At 38.3% G+C, this 24715-nt stretch overlaps 3 protein-coding genes across 5 annotated transcripts; 1 reads left to right on the top strand and 2 right to left on the bottom strand.

The window, feature by feature from the left end:
- The first annotated feature begins 198 nt into the window (after positions 1-198).
- On the top strand, positions 199-4675 carry ghrh (growth hormone releasing hormone). The gene is made up of 6 exons (XM_059329808.1): positions 199-309; positions 524-632; positions 1429-1533; positions 3546-3650; positions 3716-3826; positions 3899-4675. Exons 2-6 carry the CDS (start codon positions 556-558, stop codon positions 3909-3911), a joined length of 411 nt encoding a protein of 136 aa, XP_059185791.1. The 5' UTR covers positions 199-309; positions 524-555; the 3' UTR covers positions 3912-4675.
- Positions 4676-6482: 1807 nt separating this feature from the next.
- rpn2 (ribophorin II) lies at positions 6483-14706 on the bottom strand. Of its 3 annotated transcripts, none has more exons than XR_009394077.1 (17): positions 14586-14706; positions 14060-14250; positions 13833-13928; positions 12881-13056; positions 12701-12776; positions 12424-12558; positions 12163-12339; positions 11942-12060; positions 11526-11631; positions 11063-11154; positions 10844-10958; positions 10501-10695; positions 10299-10385; positions 10077-10172; positions 9175-9250; positions 7560-8370; positions 6483-7134 (listed from the first exon to the last, which is right to left on the bottom strand). XR_009394077.1 is itself a non-coding variant. In XM_059330031.1 (17 exons), exons 1-17 carry the CDS (start codon positions 14596-14598, stop codon positions 7119-7121), a joined length of 1896 nt encoding a protein of 631 aa, XP_059186014.1. In that variant the 5' UTR covers positions 14599-14706; the 3' UTR covers positions 6483-7118. The 3 variants fall into 3 exon arrangements, 2 of the variants coding, with proteins under 2 accessions (XP_059186014.1, XP_059186013.1); XM_059330031.1 differs by having other exon boundaries at positions 8241-8370; XM_059330030.1 differs by having other exon boundaries at positions 8241-8370; positions 14060-14253; positions 14586-14641.
- An 896-nt stretch (positions 14707-15602) lies between these two features.
- Positions 15603-23129, bottom strand: mybl2b (v-myb avian myeloblastosis viral oncogene homolog-like 2b). The gene is made up of 15 exons (XM_059329431.1): positions 22787-23129; positions 22231-22327; positions 22031-22102; positions 21817-21909; positions 21506-21726; positions 21272-21404; positions 21115-21174; positions 20563-20775; positions 19584-19856; positions 19361-19494; positions 18486-18585; positions 17929-18039; positions 16841-16957; positions 16624-16755; positions 15603-16532 (listed from the first exon to the last, which is right to left on the bottom strand). The coding sequence occupies exons 1-15, from the start codon at positions 22804-22806 to the stop codon at positions 16404-16406; spliced, it is 1905 nt and encodes a 634-aa protein (XP_059185414.1). The 5' UTR covers positions 22807-23129; the 3' UTR covers positions 15603-16403.
- Between the last annotated feature and the right edge of the window lie 1586 nt (positions 23130-24715).

Raw genomic sequence — 24715 nt, forward strand, 5'->3', positions numbered from 1 at the left:
GCTGGTACCACAGGCTTTGGCATTTCTGTATTACTTAATTAATTGGCATGCCAATAAAACAAACTTCCATCTGAGAAATGAGAAAAAGAAAGAGAGAGCACACAGACAGCTCAACTCAATGAGAGAGAGAGAGATCATGTGTGATGTGGGAGTGACTGGGAGTTACAGGTTCAGTATAAACTGACCATGGATAACAAACAGCACTGCTTCTTTTGTCCCGCCTTTCCTGGCAGTGAGAGATGATGAGAGTGAAGGGCAGGAGATAAAGAGAGACTGCAGGGACGCTCAGAACTGACACAAAATATCTAGGTAACTCTTCCACCTTATTTATATTATACATGTTATATCCATGCTTTAACAATTTTCAGCATTTTATATTAAATGTTAATGTTTTCCATCAAAGTCTGCATCTCTGCCTGCTGCAACTTTAGTGTTTTCTGCAGAGCAATGGGGCTGGTTGAAGGAAACTGTGGTTTCAGCGTTTTTTCTAATGTAATTTCTACTCCTGTCATTTATATTCCAGCTGTCCATTCTTCTCCAGGACTAGCTGTGAGGATGGAGAACGCTGCACTGCTGCTGTTTTGTTGCCTGGTCATGTCTTTATCAGGCTCCCCGCTCTACCCTTCCATTAGGTAAGTCCCGGCAGATTTACTCACATTTTTACATAAAGTTCTATTACTGGTTTTGTGGTGTTTTAGTTTAGTAGAGGATTTTTAAAGTCATCATCATCCATCAACAAGTTGCAACTCAGCTGTTCAGATTTGAAAAATGCCCATCAATGGCATCAGAAATACTGAAAACTGGTTGATGATTTTTACTCGGAATAAAATATTTTTAATAGAATTCTGAAAAATTGCAACACTGATTTTCAGTATCATTGAATGTTGCTTCGCTGCAGAGAACAGCTACTGTGTGTGTTTAAAAAAAGATTAACCAAGATTTATAGGATTTATTTTAACATTCAAAGGCAGAAAATGAACATGTCCTAGAAGATACAAAGCGTGACACTGATGTGAGTTCAAGGTTTTGTGCCAGGGCTCAAAGAAGGGTCATATCCATTCATGAAGCGTATGATTTTTTTAAACTGATTATTTTGCCTGTCATAGCTGTGCCCTCTGCACTTGTTATGCTAAAAGGGGTCAAGATGCCTGGATAAGTGACCATGTTCATTGAACACAGCACTTTAATTACAGTGTCCTGTGCACAGGCAGCAGCATATATTTATTTTACAAGCGCTAGAGGTTTTAAGTAAGATTGGAGACATTTTTCTCATTTTAAAATCTCCACCATCAAAACTCTGTGTGATAATTAAATCAGCTTCTGTTCTGTGTAGAAATGTGAATTCATTTACATATCAGTATGGTATAATGTGTGTTGAGATAGAATACAATGTTCTCCATTGATTTAGTTAATGAGGGTGTTTCTCAGGTTCGGCCAGAGGGATACATCCATCCTAATGACATCTTCCCTAAAGAATCCAGCAGAGCAGCTGGAGGAAGACATGAGTCCTCCCAGGGAGCAAGCAGAGTCACGGTCAGTTTGTTAACATGGACTGAGATGGATTGGCTGATTTGAAATATGGCTTAAAGGGTTGGTTAAACCAAATTACAAAAGAAAAAAACATTTCCACCAATGCAGATAGATTTGTTTTTTGTGATATCAGCCTCTAAGATTTCTGCCTCACCCCCAATTTAGTAGAGAAGGATGGAATTGCTTGTTGCTCGCACTTGTGATGTACCCCAATCTGTTATCTGTTCCTCCAGAAAGCACAAATAATGTGACGGAAACAAATATTTCTTCTATCTGAAGATTTATTTATTTTTTTGAGGGGGTGGGGGCATCTTTTGCATTTCTGTGCTTGAACTATTCTCTCTCTTGAAATGATGAAAAGTACAGGATGAGGATGTTGAAATATACTTATTACTACTAATTATATGCCAATGTTAAATGAAGGTGATGCTTTGAAGGCATATTATGTGATGTTTGTCGGATTTAATGTCTGTTTGATGTCCAAGTCTTTTTTCAGAATACAGAGAAAGAGATGGAAAGGAAGTCTCTGTACATTTCTAGTGCTCACGGCCGTGGAAATCTGCATTTTAAAGGGGACATACAGTATTGTGCTCATGTTCATATTACTAGAAAATGTTTACATGCTTTGATGTTGGAAAAACATTTTATTTTTCTTATGCGGTGTCCAATTACAACTGCATTCATCCTCTGTTGGAAACAGTTTGTTGTAGCACCTGTCTCTTTTACCCCCTCCTGAAAAAGCCCAGTCTGCTCTGATTGGTGAGCATGGGTTATACCTTCAGAGAGTTCTGTTTAAAAAGCCTTTCAAACATGTAGTAAATGCTGTGAAATAGCATTTTAACCCAAACCATGGTCTTTCATAAACCTCACCAAGTAGGTAGCCTGGAAAAAAAATCAATAAAGCAATAAAGCAAGACAGAAACTAACAAATCAACTAAGACTAAAAAGGTTCTGACATGACATGAACCCCAGTCTCCTGGGGGTGTGTACTGTGTTACTGCGTGTTTAGCAGTTGGATCTACCACATTTTTGTCAGTGGGCTTTGTCACTCTTTATACTACTATTACTAAAGCTACTAAAGCTTTTATATCCCATGTGCTCAAGCCGTAGATGGAGAAACTGATATGTTCTAATGTATGTGACAAAGGAACTGGAAATACATCTGAATGGCTTGTTGAATCCCATAAGTACTGAAAAAGTTTTAATCATATATCCCCTTTTGAAGAAATCAACATCAGCGTGTCCTTTTCAGAAAACAGTTACTATATCTGGATAATTTACAGAGTACAACAGTTTCGACATTGTATATTTTATTGAAATATAGTTCCAAAGTGTTCACACCAAGGTGAGATTAAAGGATATCTCAAAATCTGGACTTAAAAAAAACAAAACTATCTGCATGGCTGATGAAATGTGCTTTTTTGTCATGATGTGAAGCCTTTAATAGTAAATGACACCCTACACCCACTGCAAAAAAGGTGTGTCTAAAACAAGATAAAAACACTAAATCTGAGGGAAATGATCTTGCTGTATGGACAGATAATTTCATTTGACAAGATTTCTTAAATTAAGATTATTAAATCTAGAAATAAGCACGTTGTACGCTTAAAATAAGAAATTAACTCTTAAAATAAGAAATTAACTCTTAAAACAAGATAAATTAAAGCTGCAAGCAGCGATGAACTGGCCCGAGCAGAGTGCACTGCAAATTATTTGTTTCTTACCAAGATAAAAAATACTTTAGATTTAGAAGTGTTGGATAATGTATCTTGTTTTAAGAGTTAATTTCTTATTTTAAGCGTTCAACATGCTTATATGTAGATTTAATAATTTTAATTTAAGAAATCTGTCCATGCAGCAAGATAATTTCCCTCAGATTTAGTGTTTTAATCTTGTTTTTAGACGCCCCTTTTTTGCAGTGCCTGTCTTTTATTGCTGCTTCATTGCATTGTTTTTTTCTGAAAGCTATTCAAGAAGACTGTTGTGTAATAACTACAGTGATATTCTGATTTTAGCTCAGGACGCCACGCTGACGCCATCTTTACCAACAGTTACAGGAAGGTCCTGGGCCAAATCTCTGCCAGGAAGTTCCTTCAGACAATCATGGGCAAACGGCTGGGGTAGGTCGCACAAGAGGAATGATGTCAACAGAAATACACAATGCTGACGTCTGTTTGTTCCACAGAGGTGAAAGTGAGAGCTACGTAAAACGCCAGTCAGATATCTATGAAGGGACCTATAAAGAAGATCTGACATCCATCCAGAGCAATCAGAGATACGATGTCATGAGGCCGAGGTAAAGAATTAAACACTGGAAATCTGATGAAAGGGTTATTCTTTCACTAACCCCAGTCTTTCCTCTTTACAGACTGCTGAGTTGAGATCTGTGGATCGGACAGACTGAAAGCTGCCAACAGCAATTCTCCCAACCATTACTGCTTGTTTTCTTATACTTCCTCCAGCCTGTTCTTTACAGATGAAAATTATATTGTTATTTTTTTTAATTGCCATTAAAGCTGTGGAGAAAACCTACAGGCCCAGTTCATTACTGTGGAAAAAAATAACACTGAAGAACTTAAAAGGGAAACTTGGGGATTTTTCAGCCTGGACTCTATTTTTCCATGTGTTTGAGTCCAAGTGAATGCACCATCACGTCACATGCACCAGTGTACTAAAAGTGCTTGTGATTGTTATTATAAGTGCCTCATTATGGAAATAACCCTACAGAGAAATGAATTGTTTTGTTTATTTACCTTTTACTTAGCCCTTTATCCATACACTCTGACACAAATAAATATAGGCAGAATTCAAATGCTGCATCCACATTGGCAAAATCAGCTAAACATTCAGCCAGGTCATTGAAAAATCTTTAAGATAACAAAAAGCAGATCAAGTGATAGGTTTATTATGTTTGGGGTTATTGGGATCTCTCCCTGGGGTCCACACTGAACACAAAATACATACAATAAAATAAATTTAGTTGAAATGAAAAGAAAAGAAAACAATGGGCATCTTTAAAATCTCAAGGAAAACAATAAAACACAAAACTTATAGTAACAACTTAAGTATAATGTTGAAAAATAGAACAGCCTATCTATTGATAATTAAGGCTTGACTATCTTTTGCACAGTGAACAGCAACCCTACAATACATAATCCCTTTATATAAACTATTGTGACATATACAGATGTAATTTAAACTGTCCTTTAAACTGCTTTCTTCATTGCATTTGATTTAGGCTTAGGCACTGTAAAGCATCCTGATATAATAGTACCTGTCTGGTAGAAGAGTTATGTATTGTATTAAAGGAAAATAATTTTATTTCTCTGTCTAGTTCTATTTCCATAATGTTGAGAGAAACATATATATTAACAATGTGAGCCTGTCAGTGGCAATGTGCACATACTTTGTGCACAGGATTGCATAAGGTTACACAGCAGCCAGCTGCACCCTCTGACTCCATACTGGAAGTATTCTAGTCCCTATAAGGTACTTAGACAAAGTCATGGGAAAATATAGGGCCCAGGTTGAAAAAAACTGTTTCGCTTTAAGTTGTGCACTATCTAAAAATGGATATGATATTCATAGAGTCTTAAAACAACAATGTCCAGACTCATCATTAAAATAGTGTGATCATGCTGAATAAGGGAGTGGGCAAGACCATTTCTAAGCAGACACTGTGGGGCCGAACTTTCAAATAAAGAAAATATAATGTACTTATGCCTAGTTATCCTGTCATCATTTGATGTTTACACTTTCTAAATACTAATTTTATGCTGTTTTATTTACCTATCAGTGTCACCAGACTACCAACAATCATGGGAAATCCATAATGATAACTAGAAAATGCTCTCAGACTTCCAAGGAGGCACTGAGGAGTGATGGTTAAAAACTTAAATTAAATTGTAAATATGCTAAATACCAGAACGCATTACCATTCTGAGGTATTAGTGTACTTTATTTTAGTATTTCCATTTTATGCTGCTTTATGCCTCTACCACCTTTTAGATAAACATATTGCACCTTTTTACCACACTACATTTGACAGCTATAGTTATTAGTTATTTGTCAGATCTTAAATACAAAATATTGAGAGGTGAACTAGATTGATTATATGAGCTATCTGCCTGCTAGTCACTATTCCACACATGATGTATTGACTGTTAAACTACACAATAGTATATAAATTACATTAAATTAGATCCACCTCAGGCTGCAAATGCTGATTAGGCATTTAGGCAATAACAATATTAATATATGTCGAATAACAAATGTAATAAAGCACTATTTTAGTAGTTTGAGGTTATTTATGAACACCCCCCTTTCAACTAATTGCCCAATTTCACAGCCTTAAGAGCTGCTTATCACCAATGCTGGGTCTTGTTGGTTTTCTGAGAGTCTACTGCACCTACTGGTACCTTGTTTGCCATGTAGCAATAAAAATATACTAAAAACCTGGATTAATCTGGTTAGTCACATTGGACTGCTATTATAACGAACACTACTGTACATGCCATCGCGCTCCATAATGGCCATATAGATTAATTCCTAGTGTGACCAAGAAATACAATGCTTTTGTTAAGCTAAAGTTATGAGGCTTCAGCAGTCGGAGTTGGCTAAACAAAAAAGTGACTGCTTTAGTTTTAGGCTTTTTACTATCATATTCTCTCACATAGCTCGCCCCTTTGAGCACCACAAGCACCTCAGCAAGGAAAAACAGTGATTTATGCGGGTTTATTTCTGTCTAAGAATCTGAATACTTCTTCTTCTACTGGGTCAATGATTTGATGGTCAGATTCTTTTGAGACACCCGAGCTTGTTTTCCACTGAACCTTCACCCTTTCAATCCATTGAAAAGAAAGAAAGTGTAAACGATCCTTTAAAAAGTGTGTGTGTGTATAAAGAAATACTATACCCCCCCTACTTAAGAAAGAAACAAAAACAAACATAGATTCACCTCAAATTCTTTATTTCCTCTTCATTACAAAAACATCACTTCCTCAAATTGCCCAGATTTTATTATTAACATTTTTTCTTGGGGACGTCAACTCTGTATCAAATAAGGGACCACAGCTCTTCCTACACATTCAATGCTCCAAACAGGCAAAACCCACTAGCATAGTTAGTAATGTTCAACCAATCAGTGCCACTGCCAACAGATGAAACTAACAGCTTCTGTTACGAGGTGAAATGGGCATTGAGCAGAAAAGGAGGAATGTACAAAAAAAAAAAAAAGAAAAACACAAATCAACCCAAAATCCACCAGGAAACCACAAATAAAAAATCCCAGCTCACTTAGAAAACACTGGCATGTTGGACAACAAGAAAACAAATCTCACAGGAAGATGAAGTGCAATGATCAGTAGCTTTACAGCCCTCAGTAAGAGTATCTGTCAGTGAGCGCTTGTCCTCGGAGATGCAGTGAGTTCTCAATTTCTTCTATTTGGCAACACAGACAAACTGCATGTTTAAACTGTCGATTGGGTTCTTGAACTGCCACGCCATGTTTAAAGTCTGATTTGATGCAACGTTGCATGACTCCTTGGAAACAAAAGATGATCTTCGTCAGTGTCTTCTTTCAATTATTCTTATTTTTTCTCAATTCTGTGGGAGAGAAGAAGAGCATACATTAGTTTATTACAAACATGAGATGAATGAAATCCTCTGAGGCTTTATTTCATTCCTGATCTCTTCATGTAAAGGCTGGATCATGCATTTTAATGCACAAATTCTCAAGACAAAATATCTGGACAATGCACACTTTGGCTCATGAACACAAAACATGTCACTCAAATGTAATGGCACAACCAGAACCATGGATGTCACACCACAATGGAGGGGTTACCAAAGTGCTGGTATGGCTGTAATGATCACGGTGGGATGAGTGAGAGACAATCCGAGGGGGGGAGGGGAGGGCGGCAAGTACATGTGAACACTCGGAGTTAGAATGATCGAGCAGCACACAGCCATGCACGCTGCCAGCCATTATGGAAATGCACTGAGGATGCAGTCTATGAGGATGCCCTTACTTCAGCCTGGAAGCACGGCCGACTCATTTGTTACAAATGGGGGCTTTATCGTAGGCTCCTATACTTTGCCAACCTACTACTTTGCTCTGCAGCAATCCTGAAAAAGGAGTACAGAGACAGTGAAGTGTGGATAGAGGGGTTAAAAGGCACAGGCACCAGCTGCAAGGAGACAGAGACTAGCAGGAAAGAAAGGAAAAAAGTCCTTATTGGAAAAATGACATTTGTGAAAACATTAATTGCAAAGTTCTACTTGCTTAAAAGGATTAAATGGGCTGTGAGAAGAGCCAGGTATAAAGGTGAACAATTACAGAGTGGTGTAGCTGGTGTCTCTGACTCAAGACAAGTTGCTCACTCTGGCCCTTTGAGGGCTCTTCATATTGATAGTGAGGAAAGTGGCCACTTAGATCATCACTTTTGCAGATCTTGCTTCTACGCTTCTCTCCTAGACCAAGTAGGCACGAGCTCTCCTTCTGCCAGAGAGCCGGGCATTGAAGTCAGCCTCTGGGGACCAGCTGAGGAGCTACAATATGGAATAGACACTTTTTCTCAGGTTTAAGGCTAAGAACTACCAAGAGGCCCCAAAGCACCTGACTCCTCCTTGGGTGAAAGGAGCTCGGCTTTCTGCTGGGGACTAAGGGCTCTCTAGGAACCATTTGTGCCTGGCGCCATCAGGAGACGTACCTCTTCACTGCTTTCTGCGCCAGCATGCGGTTCCCGGCTAGGAAAGTTACACCTCCGATAATCGCCAGGTACTTCAGGGTCTGGAACATGTTGAGGTGAGTCCAGTAGACGTACATCAGGCCCAGCATGGCTGCAATCAAACAAGAGTTAGCTGGAACACTAACATTCAAACAAAAGCACTTTTGGGCGATAACACAATTTTGAATACACCATAAAGATATACAACTTAAAGGTCCCACACTGCAGACAGTGAGATTTTACGTATTTTGTGATTATAAAATCAGATCTAGATGCTATTTAAATACTGCAAAAATGCTCCATCCACAGAGAAATGCATGTGTGTTTGAAAATGTCTGCATTAACAGGGTTGGAATTGCATAAAATGGGTATGGCTGGAAAGCTGAGGAAAAAAAATCCCTCAAAAACTACTCAAGATAATCCCTATACCTTCTAGCAGTTCTATGTAAAATAACTATTTTCTTTCTAGTATAGTTCCTACATGAATCTGCCCATAAGACGGCTGTGGCTTATCTTGAGTAATCAGGTCATGACATCTGGAAAAACACTGTTGAGTTCTTTGCATTGATTCCTGGGTGCTTGAATGCATTTCCTAATCTTCATGACAGCAGGAATAGAAACACGAATGATTTTAATTTTCTTTTGCCAACTTTCTGGAAAATCATTTTTATTTTTTTTTCACTAAATTTGGATTGAACTTTGGCTCAGACTCAGAACGCTGAACCAGTGTTGTGAGATGGTGGTGGCGTTGGGATTATTATTTTTGTGTGGAATTTCATGAATAATGCATCATTAAAATTAATTATGATAATGCACAATGTCACCCAGTCATTACCTTATCCTGAGCAACAGCAGATGAATAGTAGATGACGAGTGCGCAAAACTATCAGCTTTGTGATAAAAATTTGGGACTGACCTGCGTGTCCTACGTGGAACAGAATGGTGCTGGGAGAGAAGCTGAAGTTGGAGATGTTGGCTCCGAGCTTAAACCACTACAGACAAGAGGGGGGAATAAAAGACAATGTGATTTTCATCCCCTGCAAGAGCTGCAAACAAAGGAACTGAAAAATTGTTTACCACCTAACACACAATGCACTGATCCACTGCAACAATAACTATTACTCAGCACTGAAAATGCCAGCTTTTGTGAGTTCAAATTAAAACAAACATTATATTCAAGCAGTGCTGGAGCCTCATTCACCATTTATGAAGGCTCCCTACTGAAGAGCTTTTCTGGAGAAAGAAACTAGGCCACTGTGTACATAACAAAAATAATACAGCTGAATGCTCTATCAAAGAGGTTTTTGATTAATAATAAAAGAAGGTTCGTGGAGCCTTAAAATACAATGTTTGATTTAATCTTTGTTTTACTACAAAAGACAACTGCCGTTTTCTTTTTTTTAGCAATGTGGTGAGATATCTATAAATCTAGCGTTTAGCATCAGAGTTTTCCTTCATTAAAAACAGTCATTATCAGGATTTGGGGTTTTTTCTGCAACCTTACATCAAGAGAGTAAAAGGAGAAAATAGAAAAAGAAAAAAGTAATTTCCACACATTTTTTGCGGATTACTGAATTTATAAATATTTCTAATTTCCATATGTGTACATTGTATAAGTCGCACTGTTTTAACATGTTGGCTTTCTTTTTTTCAAAGCTCAAAGAAAAGACATCAAAGATTAATTTAGAAAATCAATTTCTCTCTATTTTAGGCCTGGCTTTAAGTAAGACAAATGGTTTCTAAATGATTTCCTTACATAAGTGGCTCTATAATTAAATTGATGGCAAAAAAACAGGGAAATGTGTTTTGAAATATTACCAGGATGAGCAGAAGCAGGAAGGGCGACAGAATGAGTGCGGTGAAGGTGTTGGAAACCACTGTGGGAGGCTTCTTCTCTGGTTCCCTGAATAAGTGCTGCAGAGAGAAGAGGAGGTTTTAAACTGCTGGACTAATAGCGACTGTATGCTGCTTGACTTTCCATCCTCAGGGAGTGACAGAAATATGTGAAGTAAATATAATAAATAAGTAAATTAGTATTACCTGGATCTCTGGTTTGGGTACATAAAGAGTCTTGGGCTGAAAGGCCACGGGGGCCTCCTCATCCACAAACTTCAGAACAACATCAGCCTTTGAAAAAGATTACAACTCAACGTTAGAGCTCAATATCATATAATACTTCTAAATGGCTATTAAATCAGTTAAGAATCCTTATTACCACCACAAAGTCTGAACCGACACTCACCACATTCCACAAGATGGGATTCTCCAAGGTAGCATCCCCAACGATGAGGTGGAGGGAATAGGTGCCAGACATGGAGTCAAACTCTGACTTCCTCTCTGCTGTGTCCAACTCAAACTTGTACAGATTTTTGCTGTCCGGTTCAGCCACAAACACAACCTCTTGGCTAGTTTTCTGATTGTGCAGCCGGACAAATGTCTGGGACAGAGAAAATAAATAGGTGTTAAAGTGGGAGAGCACAGATTTTCTGAACTGGTCGCATTAATTGGCTGTTTTTCTGAAAATTTTTGGCCGGCCATGTAATGCCTGTATGGTCGTGCCAGCAGTTTCCAGTCTGACTACACACCTGGTGAGGGGTCAGCTCCACTCCAGTGTTGACGTCAACCAGCTGGAAGGACATGGCAAAGTTCTGGTGGCTGTCTGCTGTGAAGGAGGTCTTGGCTTTGGAAGGATAGTCCACTCTGATTTGTTTTTTTAAAAAAAGAAGAAAAACATGTATTATTCTGTTATCATGCTAGTGAGGGGCAGTGAACAGGGCTAAACTCATCAAACTTTTTTTCCCAACCTGGTGGTCTTTGTGCCGATGCTCTGGTCCTTATCCACCACAGAGAGGTCCATGTTAGTGACAGCCACTTCAGTGGACACCTTCACTTTCAGCTACAGGTGGACAAAGTCACAACACAAAGTTACATCAAGTTAACAAGCTACATACCAATCCCTAAACAAACAATATGACTACAACCATATTCATAGTAATAATAATAATATAATTGTTTTATACTTATTTCTATTATTTTCAATGAATTGCCATTTTAAACTTTTTGTTTTTTTAAATTGTTCTTCTTTTTGCTTTCAGTCATTATTTAAAATGTAAAATGTACAGTGATTTACAGTAGTTATAAAGATGTTTGATGAGGAAAGAAAGAAAGAAAGGAAGAAAGAAAGAAAGAAAGGACAACATGCATAGAAATTGGCTAAACCATTCCACTAGTAAGATATTATGTCTCCAATTCTGGCTGCCACCTCACCTCTACATGATTGGCAACTAGCCGGCTGTCCCCGGTAACTGCAACGGTAAACTGGTAATATCCACTGGCTGGCTGGCTGGACATGAAGTTCAGTTCAAAGACGCCACTGAAAATCAGAAAAAAGGAAATACAGTGAAAACTCTACCAAAAAAAGTACTAGTTATGAAATATGGACTTTATGCAGAAACAATTAGGAAAATGAATGTCCTTACTTAAACAATCCACACAGTAAATGATATTCAACAATAACAGATGTTATTTTTTGCATTATAATAAACACTAGAAATACTTAATGGGCTGAGCAATGAGGTAATGAAAGGTTGTATGTGTGTCGTTCTTCCAGGGGTTTTTTTAGTAGTTGGAAAACTAATGGCTAAATATTATGAACCTAACCTTATCTCTGTAATAATACATACTCGTTAAGTGTGAAAGGTGCTTGGCTGAGGATGATGCTCTTGGAGGCCACAGCGTATGCAGATTCAACCAGAACGTTGGCTGAGGCCAGAGGTTGAGACATGACATCAGTAACAAGGAGCTGTGAATCGGACAGAAAAACAGCATCATTATAAGATGGTTAAAAAATAAAAATATAAACCATGCAGAGGACTGTAGTTAGGTTCAAATCCAACATCTGTACCTGCAGGGTTGGCTGGCTGTGGGACACTGTGGCGGGGCCCTGAGCACTGACAATAACCGGCACATGGAAGCGGTTGTTGGAAAGAGCAGCAGCGGCACTTGCCACACTGAAGGCCTCAGCCAGAGAGTCCCAGGATTTCTTGCTGAAGATAGAGTTCACCAGCTGGATGACCTGGTCCTGGTGGAGAACACATCTACCATCAGTCTCAGAAAGAAAAACCCATACAGAGAAAAGTCAACACCCTATGGGCAGAAATCACACCTCTTTAAGAGGGGGCTCCATGTCCACATGATCTGAAAGGGAATAGGCAGCAGTCACAAACATGGCGGTCGCCTCAAGTCCCTCCTCAAACTGGAGGTAGATGCCACCAAGATCATCCAAACGAGCTGTCAGATCCTGGGAGGAAAGAAAGCAAAATGGGATTAAACTTAATTCTGTTAGAAAAAGTGGGAATCTCCATATTCAAGAGTCCAGAGTGTCTTGTGCAAAGTCAAAACACAGTGACACAGCACCACCTGGTGGAAGTTAAAGAGCTCACCTCAATTTCCTCCAGTATTCCTCCAAGTTCTGCCTGCTGGGAGAGGCGGGCAGCTGTTTGCAGAGCTGAAGTGATACTGTCCAAAGAGAACATACATTTATTGTACGTTGGTTAGATCACATCTTCAAGAGCACTACAAGACCATCCACACAGATTGATACTGCACTCTCCAACACTTACGCCATAACATTGTCCTCCTTGTTGATGCGACCTGTCAAGGCACCGACAACCTCCTGGGAAGCCAGAGGAAGCCCCAGAGAGCTGAGCGCGCTCACAGCTCTGTGGATCTGAGTCATGGTCGAGTCTTCACTAACTGCTGCCAGGAGGATGTCACGGGTTTCATTAGACACAGGGATCTATGAAGTGAACAAGAATGTTATATACACAGTAAGTTCTAAGGGGTTTGCATGACAGTATTATTGTCCACTTTGCCACATCAAAAGGATTTGTTTTATACTGTAAAATTAAAGCCGGGCACTTAAACAAATACTTTCCAGACTCTAAAGCCTGTATCGTCAAATATAAATTTACACTCTAAATTAAATTGTGAAACTTCACAGAATGTCTTTATACTCACAGAAATAAATGTATATTGACACTTTGTTCATTTTATCAGCGGTTTATATTAACTTTATACGTTTGGATCATGATTATTTAATGTTTGCTAATTTCTGGAGGGCTTTTCTAGTTATAAATGACGAATGAACACAAGAAAAATTCTTGATTTTGAATTCTTAAGATTTATGGATTTCATGACTGATTGTGTAGATGAAAAACCAGATAATCGAAAAAAGGTGCATTTTTCAAGACGTATACTTACATCCAAGCATATTCTTATCCTTGAAATGGAACTATTAAAATGAAGCATTTTCCAAACTTTCAAGATTTTGTACAACCCCTATATCAGTGTTCACATCCAACTTATGTCAAAAATATGTTATGGAAGTCTTTATCTTCACTGTTAGCACATTGCGGACTGTTTTTAACATATTGACCGTGAATATTGTCTTTTCAATATTGTGAAAATATAGGATTTTTTTTCTATATGGTACAGCCCACCTACACATTACTCTACTTACATACAATACAAAGAATGTTAGTGGAGCAGTTCAGAAGGCCGAGGTATGCATACCTCACATCCTGAAATGGCTTGACTGGTCTCTGCAGCAAAGAAGAGAGAGTCGACACTGGTGGGATCCAGTTGGGATTTGATAAACTGGCATACTCCCTAAAACAAAGACATTGAATACACATTGCAATGAGGATCGACACTGCATGTATCATATAATACTCAGATAACTGACCAATTGTTTATTTCAACAGTCCTCTATGAATCCCGTAATGGAGTGGACTCCTTACCTCGTGATCAGGGACCGCTGCTCCAAGCTTGGTCAGACCAATAACAGAGTAGTATGCGGAGTCCAGATCTGTGAATTGTTGGCTCAGGAGGTTCTGCAGCCGGGCCACATCAGACAGGGAGAGGTAATGCGCCGGTGTGAGTGCCTGAGCTCCGACAAGAGCCAGGCTGAGGAGGACCAGCCCAAAAAGCCCTGCTGACACAAGGCGGAAACAAGTTCACATTCCGGCCGGTCGAAAGGTGTATCATTACCGAGGAGAGGAAACAATACATTTGATAAGTGACTATCTCTGACAACGATATGAAACGTTATTCATTCATTGAGATAACACTCGCTCATTGCAGGTTAAGCTACAAGGCTAGCTAGCGTTAGCTAACGTTAGTAGGAAGCAACACACTGCGTGCACCGTCTGCTATTTCTTCTCCCAATCTGAAACTGGCGGTTCGGTAACAGCATCCAAATGTAAATAATACAAAAAACACTCATATCTAACATTACATACAGCATGTATTAATCAATTTACTCACTAGACCGTTCCATGTCTTGCAGTCTTATGCAGCGTCACCAAAACCGACGAGAACTTCCGGTGTCTTAGAATGAGCTGTCACCACCAAAGGAACCACATCCGGCTGTAATACGTCCCACATTTCAAAATAAAAGCCAAAGTGGGTAAAAGTAGCCTATATTACATTCAAGCCAATCTGCCATTTAAACATAATAATGATTTCATTCAGGCTAAGTGCACTTATCATACTTTCATTTTAAAATAAATATTACAATATTACAAATGTATTTCCATAGTTATTGTTAATTAAAAGACCATTGCCAGTTTTATTACAAAGTCACTGGTGGACTCTGGTTCGCAAAAAATACAGCAATAGTGCCCCCTTGGATGTCTCTGTGGTAGATAAAACGTGAGGAAAAAGTGATGTTAGTGCAATGCACTAATGGGAGCCCTTAAATGGAGAAAACGCAACTTCGTGCCCTTCCTTTAGCTTTACTACAACACTATAGTATCCCTGCCAGACCCAGCTAGTCCCCTTTTTCCTCCCTTGAAACAGCAAGGACTGTTCCATAAAGCTAGTTTATCAAATAAGCCAGACCTTTTTTCAGCTGACTTGGTTCCATAAAGCAAATTTAACTAATTTTGCCATGCTGAACTATGTTAAATTTGCTTTTTGGAGCTAATATCCACTGAAAAAGAGCAAGACCAAAAAAGAATTTAAAAAGACTAAAAAAGCCCAGCTTTGTTAAACTAGCTCTATGGATCATGCCCCTTTCAATGAAAAATCTAACCCTAAATAAAGTCTTACCACTTGCCAAAATCAGATGTGCAAAAGTACCCTATTTTATATGTTAGTACATAATTTAATTTTGTGGAACGGTTTTAAACATACATCCTGTTAAACTGAACTAGTCTCAAATTATAACTAGTCATGTTTAAATTAGATATGCTGCTTTGTGATGTAGCAACATAATGAGGAAATTGTATATTGAACATGTTATTGGTGTTTTATTACATTTCTTAACAAAATGCTGTATGATATAATAAAAACATACAACTGTATTTATTTACAAACAGTGCCAAATAACATAATACTCTTTCATTCAACAGTGGAAAAGCATCCATACCTCCATTACTCCACAACTACTTGCATAACAAACAGCTTTGTTAGATCTCCATTAGCAGGAAGCCACCTTGATGGATTGTAGATGTGTGCTGCAGTCAATTTTACATTTCTAGCAGACAGCTAATTTTCAAAATGTTCCTCCCTGAGGTCCTCACTTTTAATGTATGGATCTAGACACAAGCTAAACTAATTTCAACAAGACAATGTCAACTAAACATTTCAAAATGACTCCTTGCCTCTAAATGTATTACTGATCAACTTGTCTGAATTTACTCCAGTTATACAACAGAACCTAAGATACGGCAGTGCAACCTGAGTTGTTGTACTCTTCATAACGTTAAAACGGTTAAATTACAGACACATAATGCAATGTAAAACCATGTCTTTTCAGGGATAGCTAACCGTGATTCTTTTCAACATTACATTCATCGTTCTTTACATATTTTAATTACAATACAATGAAAGAGGATTCGTAACTTCTTTTTCAAGCCTTGTACAAGGCAACTGGAGTGAGACAAAAATCTTCAATCCCATTTTCTCTTAAATTATTGCTAGGGCTACATATTTTCAGTGTTTTCATTGATAATGACTTGTTCAAAAACCTACACGACATGTTCTTTTCCCCCACCGCAAATTACAACAGGAAAAAGTATAGGGAAAACAGAAACAGCAACATGGAGTTCTGCATGTGTAACATGTTGGTGTAAAGATGCCTCAGGACAGAATCAGAGCCCGGTTGGGAGCGTGGGATTTAAGTGAGCGGAGGTAGCGTCTTGCTTTCTCCGTCATGATGAGCTGGTCTTTAGTTTGTCCACAAACAACTGTCTCCCATTCTTTTGACATCTGAAAAGAGAGGAAAAAGCCTATGTTGAAAAATGATTTTTTTAAATTGATGATGATGTTCATTCCTTTTATGGTTAAAGGTGGAACTTACCAGAACTGGGGGCACTGTGCTGGAAAATATGGCACTGTCACTAGGCCCCAAAAGGAAGCCCTGATCCAAAATGTTTTCATGCTGCTTATTGCAAAATGACGACGAGTTGAGACAAACGATCATCGGTTCTTCCTGTGGTCGAAAAAGGACAAAAAAAATTAGGATTTGACTAGGATTTGACAGGCTGATAACACATTTAAACTTTTTTGTTTTTTACCTTGATGGTGTGTTTGGCTTCAGTTTGGATGGATTTGCGTTTGGATGTAGTCTTCACTTGGCAGTCTACAGCATCTAGAGCCAATGATTTCCGCACCTTCTTCATTGGAGGGCGATGCTGGGAATAAAAAAACAAAACACAGATGTGTAAATACAGTAGCTTCAGTTTGAATTTCAAGAATAAAATACAATCTCTGTCTAAGTGCTAACAACAGGTCCAGGAGGCCAGCACTGAGCTGTTGATGTACTGTTTTCTACGTTTTGGCTTCAGCGTGGAAGCTTAAACAAACAAGTTCAAAGCATTCTTGAATGGCAGTGGCAGTAGAAGCCTAGAGATGTGTGGTTGGGGGAAGTGAAACATTTCACACGTTGTTGCTCCTGTGTTGAACAACAGCAAGTTGTCAAGCAGTCCAACTTCCAAGATTCACCTTCTACAGTTTTAGTGTAAAACTAAAGTTCTGCTGGTACCTGGTTGTTGTTCCAATCAAACAATCCATCATATAAGATAAGGGAGTATATATTCCAATACTTGCTTTGCAATTTAAGATAAGTAATTTAAACAGCCACACGGTTGTTAGAATCAAAATAAATTGGTTTTCCATAATGTTTTTCCTTCTCTGTATCATGCATATTATATATTGCGTTAAATTTTTCTCCCTTATTCACGATATCCACCCAGTCTATTTAATAATAATCTTCCCAACTTTTAAAGTAAGTAATTTCTGCTGTCTATAAAGAAAAACATTTCTCTTCCCTGTCTGTTCTAACAGATTACCACTCAACTGGCATACCATTTATAGGGGGAAATCATTCAATGGCGTTAATTTAAGGCCACCAAAAACATGAAAAAACAACATTACTTTAAAAAAAATTAAATAAAAAATATCTTTATATTCAGAATATGAAGAGAACAACTAACATAGTGATGTGCAAGGTGTTCAATCTTGGTAAGCTGCATTATTAGAAACGTCAATGTGAATTTGAATGCGGGTTTCTTATTGTCTTGCTGGCTATATGATCTAGTATTGAAATGTTGCAGAACCCCTATGGTTAAAGTAGGCGTTAAAGGATTAAAGTTGACTGAGTTACCATCGTTTTGCGTCTTTGCTCAGGTGGAGTTGAACGTACAGCAACCAGGTCAATCCCACCGTCTCTGAGGATGACCTCATTTATGTCGTCTTCAAGGTTTGGAGTCTGTGGCTAAAATTACACAGCAGAAATATAGTGTTAATACAGTGTTCTTTTTTTATTTTACTAACAATCACTATGGAAGTCCATTATTGACAGTAAGAAATTACCAAAATGACAACTTGTGATGGAAAAAAAAGATCCTGCAGGTTATTAGCAGAAGAAACTTTTTTGAAATAATGAGTCAGCATCTCAAAATAATGAAAACCTTTCTTAAAAGATATCAACTCATTATTTTGAGAAATTTCTTCCACTTTTTTGAGGTACTGTCAGTATTTTGTGGTAAGAAAAATCATTATTTATGATACTATCATTACTTTGAGAATACTAAGTAATAATTTCGAGAAAGTAAGTAATTTATGTATGATACCAAGTCATTATTGTCATTATAATAACTTACAGGATCTTTTCTTCAATCAGACTGGTAGAAATGGGCCTCCATACAATCAGACACTCACCAGAGGCTGCAGAGGCCCGTACTTCTCCATGGCATTTTTGAATGGTGTTGGAGTTCGTGGAGTCGAACAGAGCTCAGACTTATGGTTGGGTGTAACAAACCTATATGAAAACAAAATGTTAATATTGAGATTTTGAAAGAGATGTAAAATTTTATTAGGCTCAACATGACGACTGCCTTTTGATGATTGAGAAGGCAGAAATGGATTAAGTAGCTTTTTCACAACTTGGACCTACCTCAGATTGAGATGAGATGATCTTAATACATGTAATGTTTATTAAATCCACCTGACACATTTAAGAAACAGCTATAGGGTGCTACAGGAATTAGTTCTTAAACCCAGAAGTAAGTTAGCATTTTAGCACCATGTGTTCTAACCTCTCAAACTCAATGAGGATTTTTTTTATGGGTTTTTGGTTAGATGCCTGAAATAAGGTCTGTGGTTAACACAAGCTGAGATGTTTGCGTTTGTAGATTGTAAATTATGTAAGTAAACAATTTATTCGGCTACGGATCTGCTAGCTTGTGAAAATGGCTGGTTAGCTTCTCGGAGACCGTGGTGTAGTTCGCTATAGCATAACGTTTTATCGTCAGCTGCATTAACACCTCAAACAATAAAAGTTGTGATAATTTGTAGAGATTATACTGCTGAACAAAATATGTAAGCATCAGAAATGTGTGTTTGCCACAGAACTTATTTTCTGCCATGATCCAAAATCCAATATAAAAATCCCATAGGTGAATTCTCAATAGACCCAATGGAGATGCTACTTCCAGGTTGGCCTTTAAAATTATGTAATTTCGTTTGCTCTGTATAGTACTACTACTTGCTCTGTATAGTACTACTACTGATCACAACTAATGTATTCCACTCACTCCTTCTGGGTGAGGGGGGTCTTATCACGCTGTAGCGGTGTAGTAACGATGGCTTTCTGGCTGCACACTGGTGTGGATGTGAGAGACGGGTTCTCCAGGTCATGAGTATCCTGCTTGGTCCACATGTTGAGGAACTGGAACGACACATATGAGTAAATGGACCGCCTCATGGAACAGTATGAGCAGCACCAAACTCAGTGCTACGATCAGTTTATTAACTTACTTGAGATGGAGAAAAGGGCAAGATTTTGACAGGAGTGCTCTTGGGAGTCATGGAGTTACTGCCATCAGGAGACAAGGCGATGCGTCTCCGGCTTCGGCGGTTAAGTATGGAGGGTGGTGTTACCCCTCCAGGAGAGATGGGGATGAGTTCCCCCTTGCTGCCTTTGCTCAACTCCTGCAAAGCGCTGCCTTCCAGACGAAACTGGTGGCGCTCTGGGCTTGGACTCTCCGCAGGCAGGTCGAAGGCTGCTAGGTTGCACCAGCCATCAAGGTCCTGATAGCAGGAGAGACATTTTGCTTGTTAGCTGGACATCTAGTCGCTACATATTAGTAAGCTCTGCTTGTTAAAGCTTTTTCTGTGCTTGAACAAGTATGGAGGTTTTAAAAAAAAAAAAGTTAAGGGTCATTAAAGTTAAAAATCGAACAATTCACATATAATATCTATATCTTTAATTCTGAGAAAGCTGGAACACTATTTAAAATGTTAAATAAAAACATAATGCATCAGCTTCAGAAGTGAAAGTGTGTATATTTACACATCACAACAGCAGTTTGAACTGCTATTTTAGTACAGTTTTAACTGAATGTATACAAAGTATGTTTTATTAATGTTTTGGACAACATCCAAACTTTTTTGGAATCAGGGTTGTCATATTGAAACACATTTGCAATAATCACAAACGTTCTTTCATTGACGGTGTGCCTAAGCCTTTTCCAAAGTCATATTCAAGCACTTTTTGAACAATTCACAGCTGAAAATTAATAGTACATACAGAATCTATAGTTCACTGACAATTTCCCTTCATTCATCAGCTTCCTTTCATATTATATGTATCAAATGAAGTACCAGTGTCACTTCAATAGTACTTTATCATAACAATATATAGCCTTTAACACTTTTTGGAACTGAAGTATCAGCTATTGGACACATTTTGATTTGAAGATTATCTGTCTATTTCTTGGTTAGTGAGAGTACTTACGCCATCCACCATGTCCAGCACTTCCTTCAGTGCTGGGCCAGTAGGGGAGAGAAATCCAGAGCTGTCCACCACCCAGCTGGTAGAGTTACTTTCTCCTGTGGCGTCTGTTTCAGTCTTGGGGCTTAAACTCTCATTTGGAGAGGACGAAGCCTTTGATGGCCCTGCTTCACTAGAGTCTGCTTTAGCCGTGGCTGAGACAGGAGTCTCCTGCAACTGGTGAAAAATGAAGACGTCTATAACAATACTGACATCAATAACATAATTACTTAAACAATAATAACACTGTAATAAATATATACTTTCCATCCATTGACATAGATTAAAGTATGCAAAGCCACTAGGGCTGCTACAAATAGTTGACAAATGACCAACTATTTTGAAAATGGATTAATCGTTAACCTGACCGACTTTGAGAAACTGTGATGGACATTTCTCACAATTTGTTTCTCTTCTCAATTTTTTTATGATGAAAATGATAGTTAGTCACAGCCCTAAAAGCCATTCTGTATTTAAATTGTGATATTCTTTAAATCAATGTGATTAGTTGCTTACTGAAGGATGTGTTCTCTGCTCTGGATCCTTTTCTGCAACATCTTCAGAGCTACTGGGCATCTGTGTAGTAAAAAACAACAACAGAATATTCAATACTGTTCGCACAGTTCTTTACTACATGCATCTTATTAGAGAACAGCATGGAAGGATAGCCCACCTGAACGTCTTTATTAAGACGAGCCAACAGCTCTTCGAGTTCATTTGGCCTAAAGACCTCCCCAGCATAGAAGCCCATCTCTAATTTGCGCTTGATGGTAGAATTCCAGTGATTCTTCACTGCATTATCCGTTCTGTGAATAAATATTATAACATAAGTCCTTTGTGGAGGGTTCTATTTTAACTTTTAAAAAAAGCATATCAATAATTAAAACTCTAGCTGGAGAGTATTTACCTTCCGGGGAGAAGTTTGGCAATCTCAGCCCAGCGGTTTCCGAGCAGGCAGTGAGCCTTGTAGATGATGAGGTCCTCCTCTGCTGTCCATGATGACTTCTTCACATTGGGATTGAGGTGGTTGTGCCAACGCTCTCTACACTGCTTCCCCAGTCTGCCTTTCAGATGTTTGGCAACCGTTGCCCACTGCTTGTTGCCGTAGCGATTTACTAGCTCTATAACCTGAGGATTGAGGGGCATGAATCTGGATTACAACTCATTCTCACTTACCATAACGGTTTTAGTGATTCAAATTTGATCCCCTGCCCCTACCTTCTCATCCTCCTCTTTGGTCCAAGGGCCTTTAACCAACTCGGGATCCAAGATCTTAAACCAGCGGTGCTGACACTGGTGTTCAGTGTGACTCTAAGCAAAACAAGGAGTAAAGAAGAAGCTTTAACATACTGAATGGGATTCCTGACTGTATAAAACAGCCAAGGAGGTCCTAAAGGTTACTATCAATGACAAAAAGCAAAATCGAACTCACTGGTATGAAATTGGCGATATATTTCCAATCATTTGGTCCCAGTTTTTGAACCAGAGCTTTGAGCTTGTCATCCTATAAACATAAACAAATACTGGTAAGCATGTTTATGTTCCCTGTCCTACAGAGCCATTGTTTACTTTGACAGGGTCAGAAGACATTGAGACAACATGCAAATTACTGGGACAAGTCCTGACAATTACCTCCTCTTGTGTCCACTTCACCTTCACTTTCCCACCGTCTCTCTGTTCTGCCACATCAGAGTCAGTGTCTTGATGCATGGCCTCTTCTCCATCCTCACTGAGAAACAAAAAGCTGTGATTTGCACCGATAAAGCTGACAGTGAAAGCAGAAACTAGCCACCGAGCCGCCCTTATGGTGGGGCCAGGACGACTGGCTTATCCGGTTTATTTCTGTGGTTAACTGGGACTTAGTGACTACCCTACATGCATAAATTACTGTTTGGTAAAGTATATAGTCAGTTCAGAATTAGAAGGATACATTTGGTCGTTGTAGTTGGATAGACTATGTTTGGAGTTAAATCAGCAGTGTTTATCGTGATTCTCTGAAAAAGGGCGGCACAGACGAAGAGTACGTGAAGTACTCACAAGAGATAAGGTCAAAGAACAAACCTTATACAATGACCAAGTGAATGCTATTAATAATATAACGCCAAATGATACCGTTACACGTATCTGTACTGAAAATACGTACTAATAATGCTAATGTTAATGCGGAAAACGAATATGAACATCTTACCCGCGCGGCCACCAAGACATTTCCCTCTGTTTCTGTTGTTTACGGTCAGACTGTGGTTTCTCCTGCTGCCTTTGAACGTCATGTGCGTGTATATTTAGTCGTCTGTCCTTATATTCCTCGTATTTGTTGTGTGTTTGAGGCGGTCTGTGATGGTGACGGAGGCTCGTTTTTGAATAGTAAAGGTTCAGCTTGTAACCAGCTGGAGCGGAGCGCCCGGACTCTCCGCGCTCCTGGATTTCTATCTCGCGCCCTTCTCTCGCGTTGCAACCGGATGGTGACGTAGCTGCGCATTAGATGTGCGCGTAGAGTCAAGAAGGCAGAGCTTATTTGATTTTTGGCAGAGAGAGAACTTCCAGTGGGAGCTTCAAAATAAAAGTACGTATCCAAACAAATATCAAACTACCAAGTTTAAACCGTTACGTTATCCTACTACCTCCACAAATAGTTTTACGATATATATATCGCCTAGCTCATTTTTCAAGTTTTGCACGAAACACAGAAAACTTCACCAAAAGTATAACATATGACATTTATTGATCATTTCACTCAAAAAATGATGGCTATTGGCATAGTAATAATACTGTGTGTAAATTATGTAACTTAAGAGAATTTAAGCAATTTTTTTAACATGCCTGTGACTTAAGCAAGATATGGTAACACTTTATTTTGATGGTGTCTACATAAGAGTCACACAAGCCTGTCAGAAGCATGACATGACAAGTATGATGAGCATTAATGTTACTTCAAAGTGTCATTAATTTTCATGAGACATCCCATGTCATGTTTATGACACGCTCATGTCACTCTTATGTAGACACCTTCAAAATAAAATGTTACCATATCTTGCTTAAGTCACAAAGGCATGTTCAAAAAATTGCCTAAGTTACATTTTATTTTGACTTAGGCATAATAAATTCGCTTAAGTTACACTTGACATAGGCCATTATCTTAAAGGGGTTAAATCACATGATCTGATCAACTGAGGATGTAGGCGATTTTACCATAGCTGGCCGGTGTCCTGAAATGATTTAGGCAAAAAAAACAATTTTGACAAAAAATGACTTAGGCGATTATTTTAACAGTGTGACGATTTTAATTTTAAAAAATAGAAATAAAATCAAGACATCATGTTTATTATAATTATTATTTTTAAAGATATATGTGGAAGTATAATATATTAACTTGAGAAAAAAAGTATTTGCCCTGTTAACGAGATACTAATGTTGCTTATTATGAAAAAGGTAATTGTGTCATTGATTCAGAAAAAGCAAAGCAGAATTTTCAAACAAAATCTAAAAATCCAACCTCTCATATGGAGATTTGCTGCTTTTCTTGTTGCGTTTTCATTGGTTTTGGACCTCTGGGCAATTAAAATAAGCATTTTTTTTCATCTGTCATCTTGGACCCTGGGTATTCTTAACTACTGTATTACACCTATCGAGTATTTGAACAAAATATTAGAGAATAAACAAAATACATTTATCAATAATGTGTATTATTCTTATTAGGAGCACTACTTATTTGTCGACAAAGTAGTGCTCAAGAACTTAAAAACATAACTTTCTTTTCAAAACACTTTTTAAAAAGTTAAAACACATAATATGCATACTTAAAATAACCTTTTATTTACATTTTTAATACAAAAAAGGGTTAAACAAGGTTGCATGCTCCACCTCCTCTGCACTGATGAGGTGCTGGACCGCCAGCTGGGTCAATTAGCAAGCAGTTTCAACAGTTTAAAACCCACATGGAGCTCAGTTGACACTCACTGCCCCAAGAAAACAATGGAGAAACATTTTGTCAATAAAGGTGAGAAAACTGGTTTTATTCTCAAGCTAAATGTATATTTATTTATGTCTGATGTGATTCTAAGTGGTCTCTAACATTTTACCTCCTAGATATGCAAAGCTTTGAGTCTTCATCCTTGTC

The sequence above is a fragment of the Centropristis striata genome, chromosome 3 (genome assembly GCF_030273125.1).
Source record: "Centropristis striata isolate RG_2023a ecotype Rhode Island chromosome 3, C.striata_1.0, whole genome shotgun sequence".
In the NCBI taxonomy this organism is placed as follows: domain Eukaryota; kingdom Metazoa; phylum Chordata; class Actinopteri; order Perciformes; family Serranidae; genus Centropristis; species Centropristis striata.